Source organism: Triturus cristatus, chromosome 4_2 (genome assembly GCF_964204655.1).
Source record: "Triturus cristatus chromosome 4_2, aTriCri1.1, whole genome shotgun sequence".
NCBI lineage: Eukaryota > Metazoa > Chordata > Amphibia > Caudata > Salamandridae > Triturus > Triturus cristatus.
Genome location: NC_140586.1, coordinates 33,018,437 through 33,038,343, shown reverse-complemented (window position 1 = coordinate 33,038,343; position 19,907 = coordinate 33,018,437). Strand labels below are relative to the sequence as shown.

Genomic DNA, 19,907 nt, shown 5'->3' with positions numbered 1-19,907 from the left:
TTTATTTATTTATTTTTGAAGTTTTATATAGCGCGAACAAAACTCTTGCGAGTAACAGAGCGCTTAACAGGTTATAGGTGCAGTTCTGAAAGTCATAAAGATTAAGCTATACATAGGGACAAACTAAAGAGTGTAAACAAACAGTCACCAAACATAATATAATTTTCTGTGAAGAAGCAGGAGTACACATGTTAATTTCAATAGGTTTTTCTTCTCATGGTGGGAGAGGAAATCATCCATTGGCTCCAACTGGGAATCATAAATGCTGTTTAGCAATTGGGCGAAAAGGCCCGGTTGAAGGTGGTTCAAATTACTGGTTGAGGTGAGGGTGCGGATGAGGGTCTATTTATTCTCAAGTTCATTGCCAATGAAAATATGTATGAGGTAGTGGTCACATCAGGGTAGCTGACGAGTGTTCTGAAACTGGAGGTCAGAGATGGTAAAGAGAATCAGCTCCAGGCATTGGTCTCCAATGTGGGTGGGAATGTTTTGTGAGAGTCTGAAGGCATTCATCTCTGTAAGCATATTTTGGCCTCAAGAGGGTGAAAAAGGATTAGCCGAGATAACTAGTTCACTGACTATACAAACAAAATTCAATATGGAGGGACAATGTTAGGTTCGTTTGAGGTGGCCAGAGGGAAGGTGGGAAGGCGTTTTTTAAGATAACAGTAGATTATAACAATAACTAAGGAAGATACGTTTGTATTTGTGTAACGGGCTCGTACATCAACAATGATGTAGTCCGCACTACAGCAAATTTCAAATAAATATCCATGTAGCTCAAGTAGCATGCCCTGGGAGCACATCCAATTATGCATCTCACCTAATCTGGCCCTTATCTCTATTGGCTTAATCCTGAACCTCATGCAGCCAATCTCTGGGCCTCATGAGGTAATGCATCTTCAGACACTCGGTCTGGACTATCTTCAAGCGTACTCTTGCACCTTACCCAGCTCAACCTTGTATCTCTGTCAGTCTACCCCGATTTTCAGTCATGCATCATCACGTGTCTTGCTGTCTAGACTAGTTTTGTAAAATACACTGGCAACAATACTTTGAGGTATGTCCAGGTGCCCCATATTATAAACAGCCAACGAGTGGCATGACAATTATTAGCAAAAAGTCAAAAACCTGGCGCACACCCTCCCTTTTTAATCTTGAAGTTCCATCAACATTTTATCGAAATTCGGCGTGCATGCACCCAACAGTGCTCCATTCCTTTAGCACTTAAACATCAAACAATGACCAAATAGTGACTTGCATTAATGCGAAACACGAACGGGTTCCACAGCCGTATGCACATAAGTATTCATTTAATACACTTCAACCACAGTAATCCAATTTTTTGTCCCTTTTATTTCACAAATTATTTTCCAAGTTCATCCATCACGCCAAAGGAATGAAACTTCTGTGAACTTTTGCGTTTTATATATTCCAGAATTGCCCATCCAGGCCTATTCGTGAACATGAGAAATTTCAGATCCTCCAGATAATTACGAACATATAGCACCCAATGCATTTCGGTCCTTATATGACCTTCCTCAGGGGTATGATAATTATTAGGCCACCCATCAGTGAAATGGTAGGAGACATGGGGTCGAGAGAGTCTATTCATCTACATGCACTCCAAGCTGGTCTGTGAAACTGCAGAAGTTCAGTGTGGGGGACCAGAGACTCAGCTTGGCTACACTCTTCCACAGCCAAAAAAAGACCCGGACTGCACATGTAATGTAACAAGCATTTGCAATGCAATATGTTTTGCATTTGCAAGAGTTTAAGCTATTGGCATTGTAAATGAAAATGCCTTTTATTTATCTGTTTTGATAATTACACATAAATAAAATGCATTGTTATTTACAATGCCAATAGCTCAAACTCTTGTAAATGCGAGACCTATTTCACTTCAAAGAAGCAGCCGCCATTGTCACGGCCTTCTTGGAAAGTGAAAGCGTGCATAGCGCGCTGAATGTTTCAGGAAATCATGTTGTGCCTGCAGTAGGAGAAGCTCATTAACGAAAATAGTGCTTACAGTCTAAATAAGACATTCCATGTAACATCAGAAGTAAAAGGGCCAGTCCTCATGGGAGGTTACAAATGAAGACAAGGTGGTACTAAGGAGGGACTAACAAGCCTATTAACGAATCAGAAGCCAGACTTTACAAAGGACAATGACACAAGCCAATGAAAAGTATGGGCGGAGAGCGGGCAAAGCTTCAAGTCCATACTCGAACACAGCATGCCTCGCAGAGCAGCACATGCGCAGCCCAGGCTCGACCTAAAAAGGATTACCGTATACACAAAGGACGGATTGATATTACGCAGAAAAACGTCCTACATGTGTTAAAACCTTCAATTAGATCAATACTTTAGTAGTGGTGAAAATCGTGCTACAAACCCTATTAAAGATGCAGTGTTTGATGGTTAGTTCATAACCCTCAACACAAGTAGACTATGATAAAGGGTATCTAATGATCAGGTAAAAAGAAGGTTCATAAATAACATTAAAATATTTTTTCTTAGTTGTTAAGATAAGTGATTTTAGTGGAAAAAATACTTATTTCCGAAAGACAAGTGAAGTCTGTATCTCTATAAATAACAGTAGGACACTTATCCAGATGTTCAGAACGTTAAGATCATATAAAGTAGTAGCATTTTGATATCAGTCCCAAGCTAATTGACTCATAGAAATTGTGTGTTAGTGAAAAGTCAAAGCAGGTAAGTACCAAGTTTTTTTCAGAACTGTCAACATTTCGTTTTCCCATTATGTCTTTTTAAACTTTCTTCAGGACCTAACAGGGGTGCACAAATAATTCATCAAAAGGGTAAATTCTTCTTTTAAGCGTACTAGTATGCAACACTAAAACTCACAAAAAAATGGGGAACACATCTTTCCGTTAATTAAAAAACAGACCATGATTGATATCCGACTGTTTTATTCAAATATCCTGTGATACTGAAGGAGTGGGGGTGGAGCTAGCCAGCACCCACTTAAACTTTCCCTGTTAGCGCTTTGGCTCAGCTGCCTTTGCGGGCTAGAGGCGGTGGAAGAGGGTGGGGTATCTAGAGTCTGCTGCAGAATCTATGGATAGTAAAACGTAAACTGAGCTATTTCTTTATTGGCGGATCGGTCATCCCTCTTTGGCTTAAAAATAAATAAGTGAACAGATAGTCTGGTCTCCCCAGCAAACCTCATCGATGGCTCTGAATGGCTCAGTGCTCATGACTGTGACATCCAAGAGTAACTACAGGCAACAAAAGGCAGGCCTGAGGATGTCTGGCCTCCACCTGGAAACACTTGTGAGACACAGAGTCCGGTTCAGGGTAACTGTGTCTGCTGAGGAGTACTGGAGCTGTTAGGAATACTACTGAAACTTGCTTGCTGTGGCAAGTGGGAGCACTGTGGATGCAGGCTGAAACAGGACCAAAGCGTGCCACATAGCTGGAAGGCTCTGCTTGGTGCTATTAATGACCATGGTTGAAGTGACGTGTGCAATGTGCTAAGTACAGCGGGACAGCCAACGGGATATGAGGAGAATTATTCCACACCCATAATACAGAGCAGTGAAACTTCATTATACGCTGTGCCACTAAAGAACACACAACCAAAATGCCCAAAGGTCAAGCAGTATTTTTTTGCCTAAGAAGCAACAGGGCGGGCCGGCAATCCGGCACTCTTGAAGACGATGAGGGTACAAAGGTGGCCCACTTAATCAAGGGAGAGGCCTTGCTGATGGAGTTATTGAAGGATTTGGCAGCAAGGACAGGCAGGCAGCACTGACCGCAAATTATCCACATTGGACAACAACCTTCAGGACCTGATTATGAATCCAGTGGCAATTGAGCATCAAGCTTACGGATCGGAGATGAAGGTGAGGGTGCTGGATACTGCAGCCCAGGTCCTTAGTGAAGAATCGAATAACCGCAAGACTTTCAATAATGTACCGAAGCTACCATGATACACCTAGAGAGTAAACTCAAGACTCTAGATAATGCAGTGAGGACACTGAAGCTAGGCCTCACTGGCAAGTCACCTAAATCTGAGGTAGACAATGCTGGGCCACACTCCTCCGCTTCCTGAAGGAGCATGTTCCCCTGGATAACTGGGAGATCCAGAAGATAGATCACTCCCCTCTGAGGGCCCTAGCTAGGACCTAAAGCAGTGGCTTAATCCTACAGTATATAGCTATCAAGCATTGGTAAAGCCAATAGGTATCACCTGTGCAATCACTTTGTCAATGGTTTTTAAGTCATGTTATACAACGGCACAGCTCGCAGTTCAGTACACAGAGAAGCTGTGACCCAGGCGTAGCAAATGTGGATCTTTTTTCTCAGGGGATGCGAAATTCGATTTTTTTTCTCCAGATGTAAGCAGAACAACCTAGATGAAGAGACATGTGCTAAAAGATACAATAAGAAAAATACCTTCCAAAAATATTGCTGTGAATCTTTGGTTTCTAGATGGGCTCGCTGTGATCGAAGGAGACAACAGTTTTTCACTTCTCCTGACCACTGTGATCTGAGGCCCCATGTCACGTGATCATTTTACCCACTATCTATTGGGAGGCCTAAGGAAGGCTGTTTTATCTTATGCTGAAAAAGCATACGCCATATCTTCATTTTACCACTATCCTTCATTGCCCTCATAATTACGTGTGTTAGGGGGGGGGGGTGGTTTACAATATTTACTATTAAAGGTTTTGTATATGAGATAATGGTATTTAGGGTGACCACTGTCCTCCCGGTCATTACAGACACTATTTCCAGTCCTGGACCTTTGTGTGATAGCCCACTGCATTCTGGGTGCTGTTTTCCTTCCATTGATCTAATTAAAGTAAAAGACCTGAAATCAATCATTTGTAGGTGAAAAGGTCAGGACTTGAAACAGTGTCTGTAGTAATCTGAACTGAGGGGGGTGGCCGTAATGGCGCTAGCAAGATTAGAAGTAGATTCAGTGCGAATTTGCTGCACAGCTATTCAATTGCTCAATAAAATGGCTTTTAACTTCAAATATATTGCTGTATTTGTTTCAGAAGGGGGATGTTACCCACTGAAAGTAAGCAATGAGTACTATATATACTTCTATGGAGTTTTCACAGTATGTGCATGCTTTACTCCCATTATGCATAGACAAATAGGAATATGACATTCCTAGATTACACAGGTTAAACAGCATTTAAAAAGTCATACATATTCATGAATTGTGCCCATTAAGAACTGCCTTGTAACAGTTAATGAGGAACGAGGGATTAGTCACCCTAAGCCGCCTTGCAGGATTGCACAGTTGCCTGGCATGCTCTTATCACACCCTGCCAGCTCCACACGTGTGTGTCACTTGGCAAACGGGAATGCGGGCATAGTTGATGGCCTGAAGAGAAATGTGTTAGAGAGCCACTCTTGGCGGATAAAGGTCACCGCCTGGTCAGACTTTAGCAGCTCTTTCCTGAATCTTAAATGGGGTGGAACTGGTACACCGGTTTCTGAGCAGCTGCTGTTCCTAATTCGCCAGACCCTGCGTCATAATTTAGCAGCTCCTTGAGTCGCTCGCGTGTACCCTTGTTTGACTTCCTAAGAGCACTCTATTCTTTATAGCTCGCTAACCCCGGTTCATCTCTTTTCTTTCTGTCTAACAATTCACAGTTTATGAGATGCCGAAGCTGCTGGCTTCTTCTGCCAGCTGGGCACCACATGGTCCAACCATTGTTTTGTGATAGGTTGCGTTCTGCAGCACGCTCTGTTTGCTTCCAATTAAGCTATTGCTCCTGGCATTCTGTGAAGTTTTCTTCACCGCATCATCTAACACCGACCAGAAGATCTTCTCTTGAACATGCTGTTTAATGTATTTGTCATACCATACCACACAATTACAGGCCATGCCATACTATACAATGACAGGCCATCCTAGACCATACGACAGGCCGCACCATGCTATACAAGTACGGGCCATACTACACCATACCATGAGAGACTAAACCATACCACACTATTACAGGACATACCACACCATACTATACAGACACAGGCCACACCACATCATACCAAACAATGACAGGACATACCCAATAATGACAGGAAATACCATATTATACAAGTACAGGCCATACCATACCAAACCATACTATACAATTACATACCATACAAGTACAGGCCATACCACACCATACTTTACAATATCATGGCATTGTTGTATTGCAGACATGATATTCTTTTGTGTTGCCCTCTCTCCCTTTGTCTCTCAGTGTTCCATTTACCAGCTCCTTCCCTACTGCTCTCCATACATAACCCTTTCCCTCCTCCCCCCTGCCCTCAGTCCTTTTGACTTTTGACCCCCTCTCTTCTTTACCATTCCTCACCAATGGCAGGCCATATCATAACATACTATACTATGGCAGGCTGTATTATAATATACTATACCATAAAATACAATGATAGGCAATACCATACTATACAATTACAGGCTATAATATACCATATCATACAATGACAAGCCATACCATACCATGCTATACAATGACAGGCCTTAGCATACTATACTATATGACAGGCCATACCACACAATGACAGGCCACACAATACTAAACAATGCACCAGAGTCACGCTATTGCACAACATGATTTAAAAAACATTGTCAAAGCCAAGAGATCTTGTATAGGAGAGACCTACTGGCTTTACCAGTGCTTATTAGCTGTATGCTTCACAATGGGGGCACATATATTTTGGTGCCTGTGCCCATTTTCTGCCCCTGTGTGGCATCCAGTCAAACGTTCGCTCCTTGCCCCACAGCTTGTCATTTGGAAGGTGGCATCTCCATTTTAAAGAACCCGGACCCCTGGTTTCAAAATGCCAAGCTGCCCCACCCAACACACGGGGCCTACAAACATGCCCTGTGAGGTTTTAAATACATCTAGCCCCCTTGTATTAGGATCAAGCTGGACTTGTGCAGCTCAGAACAGTGGCCTATCAAACAATGCTCCACAGACCCCCCTCTGGTTATCTACAGCCAGCCCTCTACAGACCCCTCCCCCCCCCTGGATATCTGCAGCCAGCCCTCTGTGCTTCACCAAACATGGGGACAAGAGCTGCCCCACTCGAGAGGCAGTAAACCCGAAGGACACAGGGGCACACCAGTAACACTGGTCAAAAGGCGACCAGACAGCCCCCTCCTCTGTCTCTCACAAAAGCTAAACACCGACAGCATGGAAGATGTGACTGCCCGCCTGCAGAAGGGTGTGAACGCGCTCTAGTCATCTCAAGCGTTGGGAGTCTCCCCGCCTTGTAAAGCAGGCCTTCACAATTACATTTCGTTTTACTTTCTTTATCTATTAACGTTCTATTGTTAGCAGTTATTCGGGTAATTCTAAAAGAATTACTCGTTTTCAAATACATGCCACAATATCTAGTTTGGCAGCTGTATCAACCACAGAAGAATGAAAGGCAGAGTCCGTCACACCAGTGACCTGAGGCTTGCACACATATCGCGGCAGCAGGTACATCAGACTACATTTGGGTATGTGTACCCTATCTGTTGGACACAAACCAAATGTTTTTTATTCTAAATCACACAATACTAGCTGGGGCCCAGAAAAGTGACGCAGTTAGTGATGCTTTTTGGGCGTATTTATGGAATGTCCTCACGGGAGGCTGTTCCTACTGTATTCCGTGGGCCCAACATGTTATTACAGCCTGGACTTAAAGAAAACGAAATCTCTTGGTCAGTAACTCAGCGTGGAGACAAACAACCTCCACAAAGGCCAGGTTCTGTGACGCAGGAGCAAATTTGGAAGAACCGTTAAAGGACAACTCCCTTCAGGTTCAGGTTTGTTCACATGTATAGAATGTTGAGCCTTCATTATATCACAAGCATTGGCAAAGCTAATAGGTCTGCGTTAGCTGCTAATCTTTTGGCTTCGCAATGATTACTTTATGTATTTTTATGAAGGCACACGTTTTATTTAAACAAGCGTGGTCTAAAAGACAAAGTACATATATATGTTTTATGTAAAAGCACACACTGCACCGGTAGTCCCTGATGGGGACTACGTATTGTGAGGGTGTGCACATTGCGAGAGAGCAGAATGCTGTCACTCACAGTCCAGTAAGCCAATGAGTGACCTGGATTGACCTTGTGCCACATGCTGTAGTGGGCGTAAGCAAAATGAGAATGACAGTGCAGCAGACAAATGGATGAAGAGGGTAGCTTGAAAGCCCCCGTAATCATTACAATATATAAATATTCTTGTTAAAAACAAAAGGCCCTACTTAATACTGGACCTAAAAATTACTACCAAAATTACCACCCACCGGGACAGCAATTATGCACTAACATCATCAATAGGGAAATACTGCCAAGTACAGAAACAATGCGGGCATGCACTCAGCAAAGCTCAGTGAAAGCAAAAGTTAACAACAGGCAAAAAATATACCGAATAAAAATGCCCTTCAATTGAAGGAACATGAAAAAAACCCTCCTTCTGTCAGTGGGTCATCTCAACGTCCGAATTGTTCTATTAAAATGAACGGGGATGGTTACAGTTTGTTTAACATTTTTATTGCAAGCACATGGCTGCATGATTTTTTTTTTTTTTTTATTATTGTGCCATATGCTTGAAATAAAAAATGTAAAGAAACCATCGCACCAGCTTGCCAAGGCCAGACCTATTGGCTTTTGCAAACCTTGCTGGGCGATGCTGTCAGTGCCAGCAGAATAGGATGGGCATTAGAAGATGGATGCAGTGTTCTCTCCGTGGGCCATGTGCAGAAGGAATGGTGGATGTAGTCAGTAGCTGGGTGATGGTAGTGAGTAGCAGATGCAGTCACTGCGTGATTGGCTGTAGATAAAAGATAAAGGGTGATGTGGATGATGTCATTAGGCAGCGGGTAATGTATACAATTAGGAGGCGGGGTCAGTAGGTGGATGAAGTTGCGGATGGTGGGTACAGACAGTGTATGATAGGAAGTAAGTGAAACAAAAGGGAAAGAGACCCCCACACCCCAAGGGGTCAGGATTCGACTTCACAATACAATCACAACATTCCCCTCAGGATAAAACAAGCATTGGCATAGCCAATAGGTCTCGCCTTTGGGACCTTATAAGTGTTTAGCCATGCAACAGTTGCATAACTAAACACTTATAAGGTCCCAAAAGCGAGACCTATTGGCTATGCCAAGCGGCCCTGCGGCCGCAAAGTGAAAGTGATCGCGATGCGAAAGTGAAAGTAATGGCGGTAAAAGTGGCGCGCGCGCCCGCGCACATGCACTGTAGCTCTAGGCTGGCCTGGTAGCACTTTTTGGAGCCCTCTCAATAAGTCTCGCCTGACCAGCGCATGCGCTGGGTCAGGCGAGACCTAAACACATGAATCACATAAACCACTCAGACTTCATTATACATACACCACAGAAGTATGGAAAAAATATATGGCCTTAATCCACTTACATAAAAAGAATCCCACGTTAATATTCTGTATCAAATGCAGCCTTCATGTTAAATACACATGTACATCACAAAAAATAATAAGCAATATAAAAATAAAACAATAATAAACACAATAGCATTAGGGAGACATTAAACCAGCATATCTGCTTATTGTATCAACAGGGGTCCATGAAAATACCATATCGCCTGTGCACTTCAAATGTTGCTTTAATGGTCTGTCCGACACATCATTAAAGCAAAAGCAGCAGTGCACGGGGGTCTCAATATGCGATATGATATTTATGTGTTTTTATCCTGAGGGACGTTTTGTAACTGTATTATGATGGGTAGTAGACACAATGTGGTCTGTTGATAGTAACGACCAGGCACACGCCCTGCCCATCCTCCCAGGCTAGCAGCCCCTACAGAGATAAGCCCTGCAAAATCATTCATTCTGGTAGCTATGGGATGAACCATTGTGGACTGGCAGTCTGTAATGAGTGCTACAGGATAGTTGGTACTATTGGGTGTTGTCAGCGGGTGAAGAATGCTGGATACACGACGGTGGGACCAGTGAGAGGATGGGTGATGTTAGTGGATGAAGAATGCTGGACACACGACGGTGGGACCAGTGAGAGGATGGGTGATGTTAGTGGATGAAGAATGCTGGACACACGACGGTGGGACCAGTGAGAGGATGGGTGATGTTAGTGGATGAAGAATGCTGGACACACGACGGTGGGACCAGTGAGAGGATGGGTGATGTTAGTGGATGAAGAATGCTGGACACACGACGGTGGGACCAGTGAGAGGATGGGTGATGTTAGTGGATGAAGAATGCTGGACACACGACGGTGGGACCAGTGAGAGGATGGGTGATGTTAGTGGATGAAGAATGCTGGATACACGACGGTGGGACCAGTGAGAGGATGGGTGATGTTAGCGGATGCTGTCTACAGGTACCAAAGATGGGTCCGGCATACTGCATAATCACCCAGGCCAGAAGCCTCTAGAGCATCACTTCAAGGTTGACAGTGTTCAGTGGGTCCAGGATACAGGATGACTTATGACATTAGTGATGAATGCAGGATGCCATGTGTTGTAAGTAAGTATGGTGGTGTCTCCAAGTGATGGGATTAGGTATGCTATGGCTAGTGAGTGCCAGGCAAAGGGTTCAGTCTAACATGCAGGATGCTGTGAGAAGGTACCGATGGCATATGAAGGTGATGGGGAATAGGAAGGGCCAGTTGTTTATGGAGACTTGACAACAATGCAGGATGATGGTGCGCTAGCTCTGATGGCGTAGAGTATAGTAACTCAATCAGTGAAGGATGTTTTTTTTTTTTATCTAGTTATTGATAACAAACTCACTGATGGATGTTTGTTATCAGTGATTGGGGGCCTTAAGTGCAGTGTATGAGGTGCAGTTTGGTCAGTGAGCTCTCAATACACGGTGCTTGTTTGGTGTTGTATTTTGTTGCCGGTGATTGATGCCTGCAGAATAGTGTGGTCGGTGTGGGCTGGATACAGGGTGCTGGATACAGCCTGTAGTTTCTGAGTGTCGAAAGTGGGAATGGCGATGCCTGTGAGTGATGGGTAGTACATGGAGCGCAGACAGCAGTTTCTCGATAGAGGATAACTGTGTAGTGGGCAGTTTTGATGGGAGCGAGAGGCTCGAGACAGGATGCTGAATCCGTGGCGTGGATGCTGGGAGTTGTCAGTGACTGGCGCCTGTATCTAAAATGTGAAGGAAAGTTTGCCAGCAGGATGGTGGATGACACTTGCAAGGTTGTGCTGTCTTTGGCAGCTGGGCGAAGTCTTTGGGTATGTTTGTAACAGTTGGCGACACATGTTCTGTGGGAACTACAGGCTGGTGTTGCCAGGGTCGGACATCAGTAGCCAGTGAAGGGTTCTGCGCACTCACCCAGGCTGGTAGCCCCCGCAGAAGCCCCTTTGGGCTGATCGTGGCCCGCACTGTCTCTTCCTCGTCCTCGACAAGCTCTATGGCGGTCCGCAGGCTGCTTTGCTTGCTAGAGCGCCGGTGCTTCCAGCACAAATAGCCCAGCAGGCCGCCCAACACCACAACCAGGCTGATGTTGTAGTAGCCAGCCATGTAGACGGGCGCCAGCAGTGCCACGCTGCGAGCGAACAACAGCAACAGGCGGTAGGCGTTGTTTCCTGACGGGGTCCCTGGTGCGGCCCTGTGGGGGGACTCCTGGTGCTGCTCCCCGGGCATCTCCAGCCTTCTCTGCCCGCCCCGCGCCTGGTATATCCAAATCTGCGCCTCCGGGACCCAGGCGACAGAATGTGCGGCATGTGGGCGGGCTCAGAACACAAGCGCCCTGAGGCTGATTGGATAGAGTGTATCAGAGCCACGCCCAGAAGGAGTGTACAAAGGGCCTGGAAGTCTCGGGGCGTGGTTCTCATGCAGTGGGCGGAGCCGAAGGGTGATACATTGAGAGCCCGTTAGGGACCGTTAGTGTGCGACCTAAATGGGGTGGCGGTACTCACTACTTTGCCATCACATAACATAACGTTATACGCAGCTCCTCCCTCAAGACTATAGACTTCAACTTCTGCCGCGGCGCACAGTAGTGTTTATGAGTTCATTATTAGTCAAGTAGTGCCATTAAAAAGTGGTCACGCGTATAAATTGGGCAAGAATTTAATTTGACATAAGAGGGGTTTTGGAAAAGTGTTCCTTCCCCCTAGAAACTTTTAGAAAAAAGAATGGCAAATGAGAGATTTAAAGCAATTTTTTATACGAATTTAATCAGAAAACAACCACATTTACAAAGCTATTGCACACAACCTTGACTCGTATCACCTCTGCTCTTCCATACACAGTTCTCCAAGTGGACCTCAATCCTAGCACACAGAAGCCCTTCCTGTCCTGTACTGGAACCCTCACACAAATCTGTCAACGTGCCTCAGTCCTGTCAGGTAGTACCTCACTTATTCCAGCAAAGAGATTTTTGCACAACCAATGACCCCAGATTCTAACTTGCACCACCCCTTATATTACAGTATTTGGACCCGCAAACCGTTCCGCCAATGTATACTGTTGAGTAATGAATACACCGAAATTATGGTAAAATTAAAGATTTATTCATGTGGTTGAGACACCAAAAGGAGCTCGGCATCTCCAACGCTTCTCATCAGCAAGCCACGGCGAGAATGCCGGTTGCCAAGGAAAAACGCTCTGAGAACCGAACACACACAGCAAACAATTACAATGCACGCGCTGCCGCGCGAGATAGAATTAATAACTCCAAGTTAAATACAACTTAAAGTGAAATACACAACATTGCCAATCTTGGCCAGTAGCAACGTGTGTTCTTCTAGTACAGGGAAAGGTACTACTCACAGCTCAGCCAATGTACCCCTACCCTGACAAGTACAGCATGGTTCAGCACTGTGGAATGCTCTGCCTTTATGTATGCGTGCTATTCAGGATCCTAATCTTTTTAGAAAGCAGCTCAAAACATTCCTGTTTTAATCTCCTCTCTGCTTTACTGTCCTCTTAGCTCGCGCCGGGACACTCCTAGGTGTAGCTGTGCGCGTTATAAAAGCACAATAACATAACATAACATGCTTATTAGCACAAGAGGTAGGTAAAAGGTTCCCACACCAACGTAGCTGGGGAGCACTGGCCCAGTGGAAGGATAGGTTACCTGTAAGAACAAGTAGGTGTCCCACTAGGGGCACAGACAAGGGTGCAGGGTTGTGCCTTCTCTCGTGGCTCAGACCTTCTGTGCTGCAAGTGGATGCAGGGGGCCTGCCCTTGTATCTGCAAAGCAATTTTAGAGAGCAATCTTGCAACCCCTGGTCACTGCAGCTTGATCTTTGCCATATCAACACAGAGACCACACACTCCCTTCTCTGGCATCTGTGTGGCAATCCTCTCTTCCTATTCACAAGACCGGTGTTGCCGCATTCGTATTTTCCAGTTGTATCGGCACCATTCCAACATCACTAGAAGCCTGAAAAATAATTTTGGGAATGGGCTGCATAGCTGTATAAACCAGTTTAGCAGACCCCACCGAACCTCAGCTAAGGTATGGGGGTACATGTAATACATGTGATAGTCTCCTCCGTCAACTCGTACCATCAACACCAGCCTCCTCTTACACAGAAGCCCTGGTAATCATTTACCACCTGGTGGTAAATGTGTGCATTAAATCCCTAATAATGGAGAACACTCTTTGGAATTCACATACTGAATTTCACCTGGTAAATCCTATTCTGCTCCGGTATTCCTCATTCGTGAATTTGTAATCACAAAGTGCTAGTGAGGTGTTACAGCACGGTACTCGTAATTATGGAGATGGACTTTGCACCCCACCAGTGTCGGGCAGCTCCTAATTGGGACCATAAATGTATATATTGGGCATCTTGGTCTCATCACCATCTTGAGTCACTGTTACGGGCCAAAAGAATTGTCTAGAAACAGAAGAATCTATAGAATCTGGGCATTGCAATAATACGTGCAGCAGAAACAGTGACACCAGGGTTCAGGCCTGTGATTGGCCCACTTCACCCATATGGGCACTATCATTGCCCCCCGAACCAAGGGTAGGGGGTCAATTTTTCTTGTTTGCTATAGGACACATAACATTCCTGTGTGCCACTCAGGGGGTGGAAATCTCTTGATCGTATTTTGGACAGCAGAGGATGCAGCATACCACATCCCAGAATGAACGGGAGCCTGAAATTGCAGTGTATAGATTTTTTGCAATCAAGGCCAGCATCCCATTGAGTCCTGCGGTGTGGATAGAAGCCTGATGCTAGTTGTTTACAGGATAACTTTGTCTTCGATGTGCGTTTCTGACTGTCCGGACTCCGGAGCTACACTGGCGTCCAGCAGCACCACCATTACCTTGCGCTGGAACAGTTACCACAAGTAGAGTCTGCGCAGTGTGTCTTAAGTCATGATGATAAACTGCGCAGTCTGGATATCTTGCCTTTCTGCACTCACGCATCTACGATTTGGGAAAGGGTGGGTTCGCAAAGCTCTTCACTCCCTGATTGATGTGGAGGCTTAGGGCTACAGGGCTTGAGTCGAAACCGCCAAGGGCTAACTTTACCTTCACGTCATCAGGGGGTGTCGACTGGTCCTTGATGTTCGATCTTTGCCGAGCTGATGACCTCACAGGGCTCAGGGCTGTAAGATTGTCAGCCCGTCAAGTACTGTACCTTAGGGAAGCAAGTAGGGAAAGCGAAGCACCGGCCTGTGATGCATCACGCTGCACTAGTTTCAACCTCACAGAGAGGAACAACAGTGAGTTCGATCATGAGTGGCAGAGAGTGTCCTTAAGATTGCTTTAATTGTTACAGGGAATGTAAAGGGGGGCGTAGCCCCAACACCCTCCAGCAGAAACCCCTGCTGATTATTACTTTAAACAAGCATTGGCATAGCCAATAGGTCTCGCCTTTGGGACCTTATAAGTGTTTAGCCATGCAACAGTTGCATAACTAAATACTTATAAGGCTCCAAAAGCGAGACCTATTGCCTATGCAAAGCGGCCGTGGGGCCGCGAAAGTGATCGCGATCACGATCAAACATCAAAGCGGCCGTGCGGCCGAGAAAGTGAAAGTAATCGCGGTAAAGCGCGGCGCGCGCGCCCGAGCACATGCACTGTAACTCTAGGCTGGCCTGGTAGCACTTTTTGGAGCCCTCTCAATAAGTCTCGCCAGACCAGCGCATGCGCTGGGTCAGGCGAGACCTAAAAAGTACACTAAAATACGTTCCGCAACAGATATAGAACTAGAAGCTGCAGATATATTCAATCCATGAGCATGACACACTGTTATGACCTAGGGAAGTTGTTTACCACAGCAGTGGAGAGTAATCTAACAGTTCGAGGTTTGTTTAAACTCAAAATCTATACATGCAAGTATTGAACCAATAAAAAGCCAAATTATTCTGCTCACTCAGAACCTCTTTTAGGGGTACGCCTTTTTTTTGCATTTAGCTGCTCCTACTAGGCTGATCTTTCAACAATACAATATAACTAATTTTCACCCCTTTCGTAAATATTCCAGGTGCGGAGTTAGAATAGTAAATAAGCGTCTTAGAATATTGGGGCAGAGTTGCACATTCCTAAAATATTCTACACCTGGAGTAAGAATAGTAAATTTGACCTCGCAGTGTCCACCCTGTGAGCGCAAATCAAGACAATAAATACAAACTTTTCGAGTAACCAATTGACAATTCGAAATCTGGCAAAATAGAATCTACTTGAATCAACTTATGACTAGAAAAGAGCCATTAGATAACATCGCAGCAGGCCAATACAGATTTTAGTCTCAGACCGTTCATTATCTAATTGGAGCCATGAAAAGTCAGAGCTCGCATGAGGAACACATGTCAGCTTTGTTTGGCGTTTGTCTGAATCCGAAAAATCTTTATTTAAAAAGATACGGATTGAGACTATCTTTAAGATAAAGCCTATATTTCGATTCTTGAATCATTGTGTTGACTCGCAAATAGGGTGAAACTGGCATTTGCTCTAAGTTTGCATTGATTCACTTAAAGACCATGTACTAAACCTGACAATTTCTATGCCACATTAAAACACTGATCTCCTCTTTGCTAAGGCTACTCTTAACTCTCTCATTCTGTATCACCCTATGGTCAACATACTACATATAATCATCACCTGTACTGTTATAGTAACTATACTATATATGATATACCCTTCTCACCCTAAACTCCCAACAACTGCTACCTCATTTTTGTTTCAAATATTTGACTTTCAAATTTATTGAAGCCTGCAGGTATACTGCTGACTTGTTTATTTCTAGTCACTCAATTTTTCATTAAGCCCTTTTTCTATTCTGCTTTTGTATCATGCTTATCTATTACCACACAAACCCTTTCATGTAAGAGCTCTGTTACCATTGCACGACCTAGCAGCACTATTGCAAAAACTACTAATAAATAAATCGGTTAACCATCCCCTTACTTGGCTGAGACAGGGTGAAAGACCAGTTTGCACCCAAACCTCACATTCTTTAGTTTGTCATGTGTGCTACACATGTGGTACACCTATAGGTGTTGGGGATGTGAAACAACTGTTGCTAAGTGTGCTTCTGTCTAACAGTAACTTACCTAAAGGGCCATGAACACAGAATGCAACTCTGCACATATTAGTTTGTGACATGTGGAGACAGATCAGTGTCAAACGCTTCAGCAGGGCTGAATGTTGCTACAGTGCCTTATTGTCAATATTATAAATGGCCACCTCCTGGCTAAATTCACCAATTCAGTCCCATAGGCCACCCAGTGGCTTAACAAAAGTTTATGGGGCCTCCCTGCAATGTACACGGAGGGGCCCCCCACTCCGGATTTTATCCAGAGCGCTCAGACCTGAGTACCTTGCGAGGGGGCCCCCTGCAGCTGGTGGCCTTCCCGCACTACAGGGGATGCGGGGGCCTGTGTTACGCCCCTGAGGCCACCCCCTGAATACGCCTGGAACAGACTGCCATCAAGCATGTCCTACTGAATCTATTGCCACTAGTTAAATCATACTTGCAAATCAACACCACAGTTGTGAGCAAACACATGTTTATTTTTATCTATAACAAATGTTGCATATCGAAAGGAGAATAGTTATCCCAGCCTATATGGTTTGATAAAAATATTAGTACCGTTATACTAAATAAAAGGCGGGCCCTGTCCGATCAATAACAGCATTCTCTCTTTTGACTAGGTATTTACATGGGACATGAGATGGAATGATCTCTGTTAGCCATCTCCTCACTATACTGACATTAGGTCTACACTGAAAGCTGAAAAGGACTACAACGAGAGCAGCAAACACTAGGCCTCGACTACCCAACTATTCGGAAGATCCGCACAAGCTCAGCAGCATTCTAAAAGCAAACACTACCTTCAAGATCTCTCATTTCTAAACAAGCATTACAAACAGAGCCATGCTACAAAATACAGAATATATCCTACTAACGTTAAAGCCAGCATCCGACAGACACGAATACCAGAATTTTGGGGGCAACATTCAAAAGCTTGCATTCAGCCTCCTTATCACAAACAATCTTTTTTTCAACACATGGTGTCCCAGATTTATTAAGCACTTGTGTTCACCTTGCATCAATCAAGTTGATGTAAGGCAACACAAGTGCCTAAGTAACATCTACAAAGCCACACAAATTAATAATCCCAAAGCAAGATTAGTTATGACTACGAACAGCTGCACAAATGCTAGTTGTAGGCAATCACCCCCTAATGTTCAAACTACTCAACAACCATAAATACAATTGAACAGACAAAACAATACAAAAGGGAGTGCTTCAAGAGCCCAACAATTGAATTATAGAGCTTGTTTTCTTTTTTTCCCCTTTCATGAAGAACACATAATTCTATGGTGTCGATCCCAATATACTCTTCTCCAAGACCAAAATAACATGGGAGCCATAGTATGAAGTCTCAAAACAATTCTCTTTATTATTCTTCAAAACATCAATGAAACAGCCTAGCCAACGCGTTTTGTCTCCTGAAAGGACTAAATCAGGATTTATGTATTTCTTTGCAGCAATATCACATCGAAGTATAAGTGTGAGGGAATCAGTTCACCCAGAGATTCTTAGAACACTCGTATTGCTCCTATATTATCGTAGAACAATAACAGAAGGCCATATGTTAATAATGCAGCTCAATATCCACACCCTATTAGGTTCTGTAAGCTCACACTGGGTAACACGCCACCACTGTCAAGAAGATACTTGATGGTGGTGGCATGTCGTGCTACCCAGGTCTGAGCTTACAGAACCTAAGGTGGTGTGAATATTAAGCTGCATTATTAATATGTGGCCGTTGGTTATTGTTTTATGATAATATAAGAGCAATACGAGTGTTCCAAGAATCTCTGGGAGAACTGATTCCCTCACACTTAGACTTCAATGTGATATTGCTCCAAAGAAATACATGAACCCTGATGAAGTCCTTTCAGAGGACGAAACGTGTTGGCCGGACTGTTTCATTGATGTGTTAAAGAATAATAAAGAGAATTGTTTTGAGGCTTCATACTACAGCTCCCATGGTATTTTGGTCTTGGAGAAGAGTATATTGGGATCGTCACCATAGAATTAAGTGTTCTTCATGAAAGGAGGAGAAAAAAGAGAACAAGCTCTGTAATACAATTGTTGGACTCTTGAGGCACTCCCTTTTGTGAGTTTTTGTTTTGTCCACACAAATTAATATTTGTGTGGCCTTGCATCACTTTCTAGCTGCTAAGTAACGCAAGGCAGTTGTCAGTGCTCTGCAAGCCTTACCTTATGCCAGAGTTCTTCAAACTTTTTGATGCCGAGACCCCCTTGTCAAACGTTTTTAGACATAAGGACCCCCTTATGACAAAAAGTTCTAGAACCTGGTACTCCTCATCATCAACCAACATAAAAGCCCCCAATTCCCACAGCAAATAATGTTTACGGTGGGGAAATAATATTAAACAGTGTTTAGCAAACCAACTGTCAGTGAGCGTGGGGGTGTAGTCAAAGGTGTAGCTAAAAACAAAGGGCCTCGTTTATGAGGAATTGGCGTAGGGCAGTGCCCTAAGTCTTTTTGCAGCGCTGCCCTATGCCAATGTGAAAGGGCAGGAATGCACCATATTTATGAAATACTGTGCATTCTTATCCTTTTCCCTTGGTTGGCGCACAAATCGCTGCCTAGCACCAACATGGGTGCAGGGTTGTTTCTGTACAGGAAGGGGCACCTTTCTTCACAAAAACAATCCAGAGAGACATTTTCCTCTTTCTATGAGAGCTGCAGTATGCAGTGCACATGAAAAGAGGACAAACGAGGAGAAAAGAAAATATTTCTCCTCGTTACGCCTCCACTGGGGAGGCGTCCGTTTTTGGAGCTGCCCCAGGTTTACGTGATTTTGTAAATATGGGGTAGCATCAAAATCCATGGGTGTTGTGTGGGAACCCCACGCAAAGCCCATGGAACACCTCCTTGATGCAGAATAAGGCAACGCAGTGGCTTGCGCTGCTATGTCTTACTCCATATCTATGAGGCCATGCATAGCCACGCAAGGTGACTTTGCACTGCCTCATAGGTATGGTTGAGACGCTTGCGCCACCGGAGCTTCAAAAAAAGTGATTCTCTGGTGATGCAAGCCTCTCATAAATAAACACCAAATATTCTGCAGGCTTTTTTAGGTCTTTCACCATCAGCTATCTACATATAAAATAACGGGCCGCGTAAATGAAAAATAAATTAAAAAGTTGTTACTCAGTGGGAAATGCACTGCAGTACACTATGGAACTTCTATTAGTTAATGCACTGCAGAGGTCTGTGTGTAACCAAAGAGCCACATAATTAAATATGGATTGGTGCAGTGGATAATAGTGATGTGTATTTTTAGTGCAACAGGGTGCCAGCCTGTGACAGAAAGTACTGTAAATATGCAAGTCATTATTTTATACTTGCATTACACACAGTGTGAGACAGAATGCTGCAAAACGTGCAAGTAGT

General features: G+C 44.3%; 1 protein-coding gene across 1 annotated transcript in view; it reads right to left on the bottom strand.

Annotated features, from left to right (window-relative positions):
- Window positions 1-11,701, bottom strand: part of ESYT1 (extended synaptotagmin 1) — a 429,479-nt gene extending 417,778 nt beyond the window's left edge. Inside the window, exon 1 of the mRNA XM_085600294.1 lies at window positions 11,334-11,701. Within this exon, the coding sequence (XP_085456420.1) occupies window positions 11,334-11,645 (312 nt within the window). The 5' untranslated portion in view covers window positions 11,646-11,701. The remainder of the gene's footprint in view (window positions 1-11,333) is intronic.
- Between the last annotated feature and the right edge of the window lie 8,206 nt (window positions 11,702-19,907).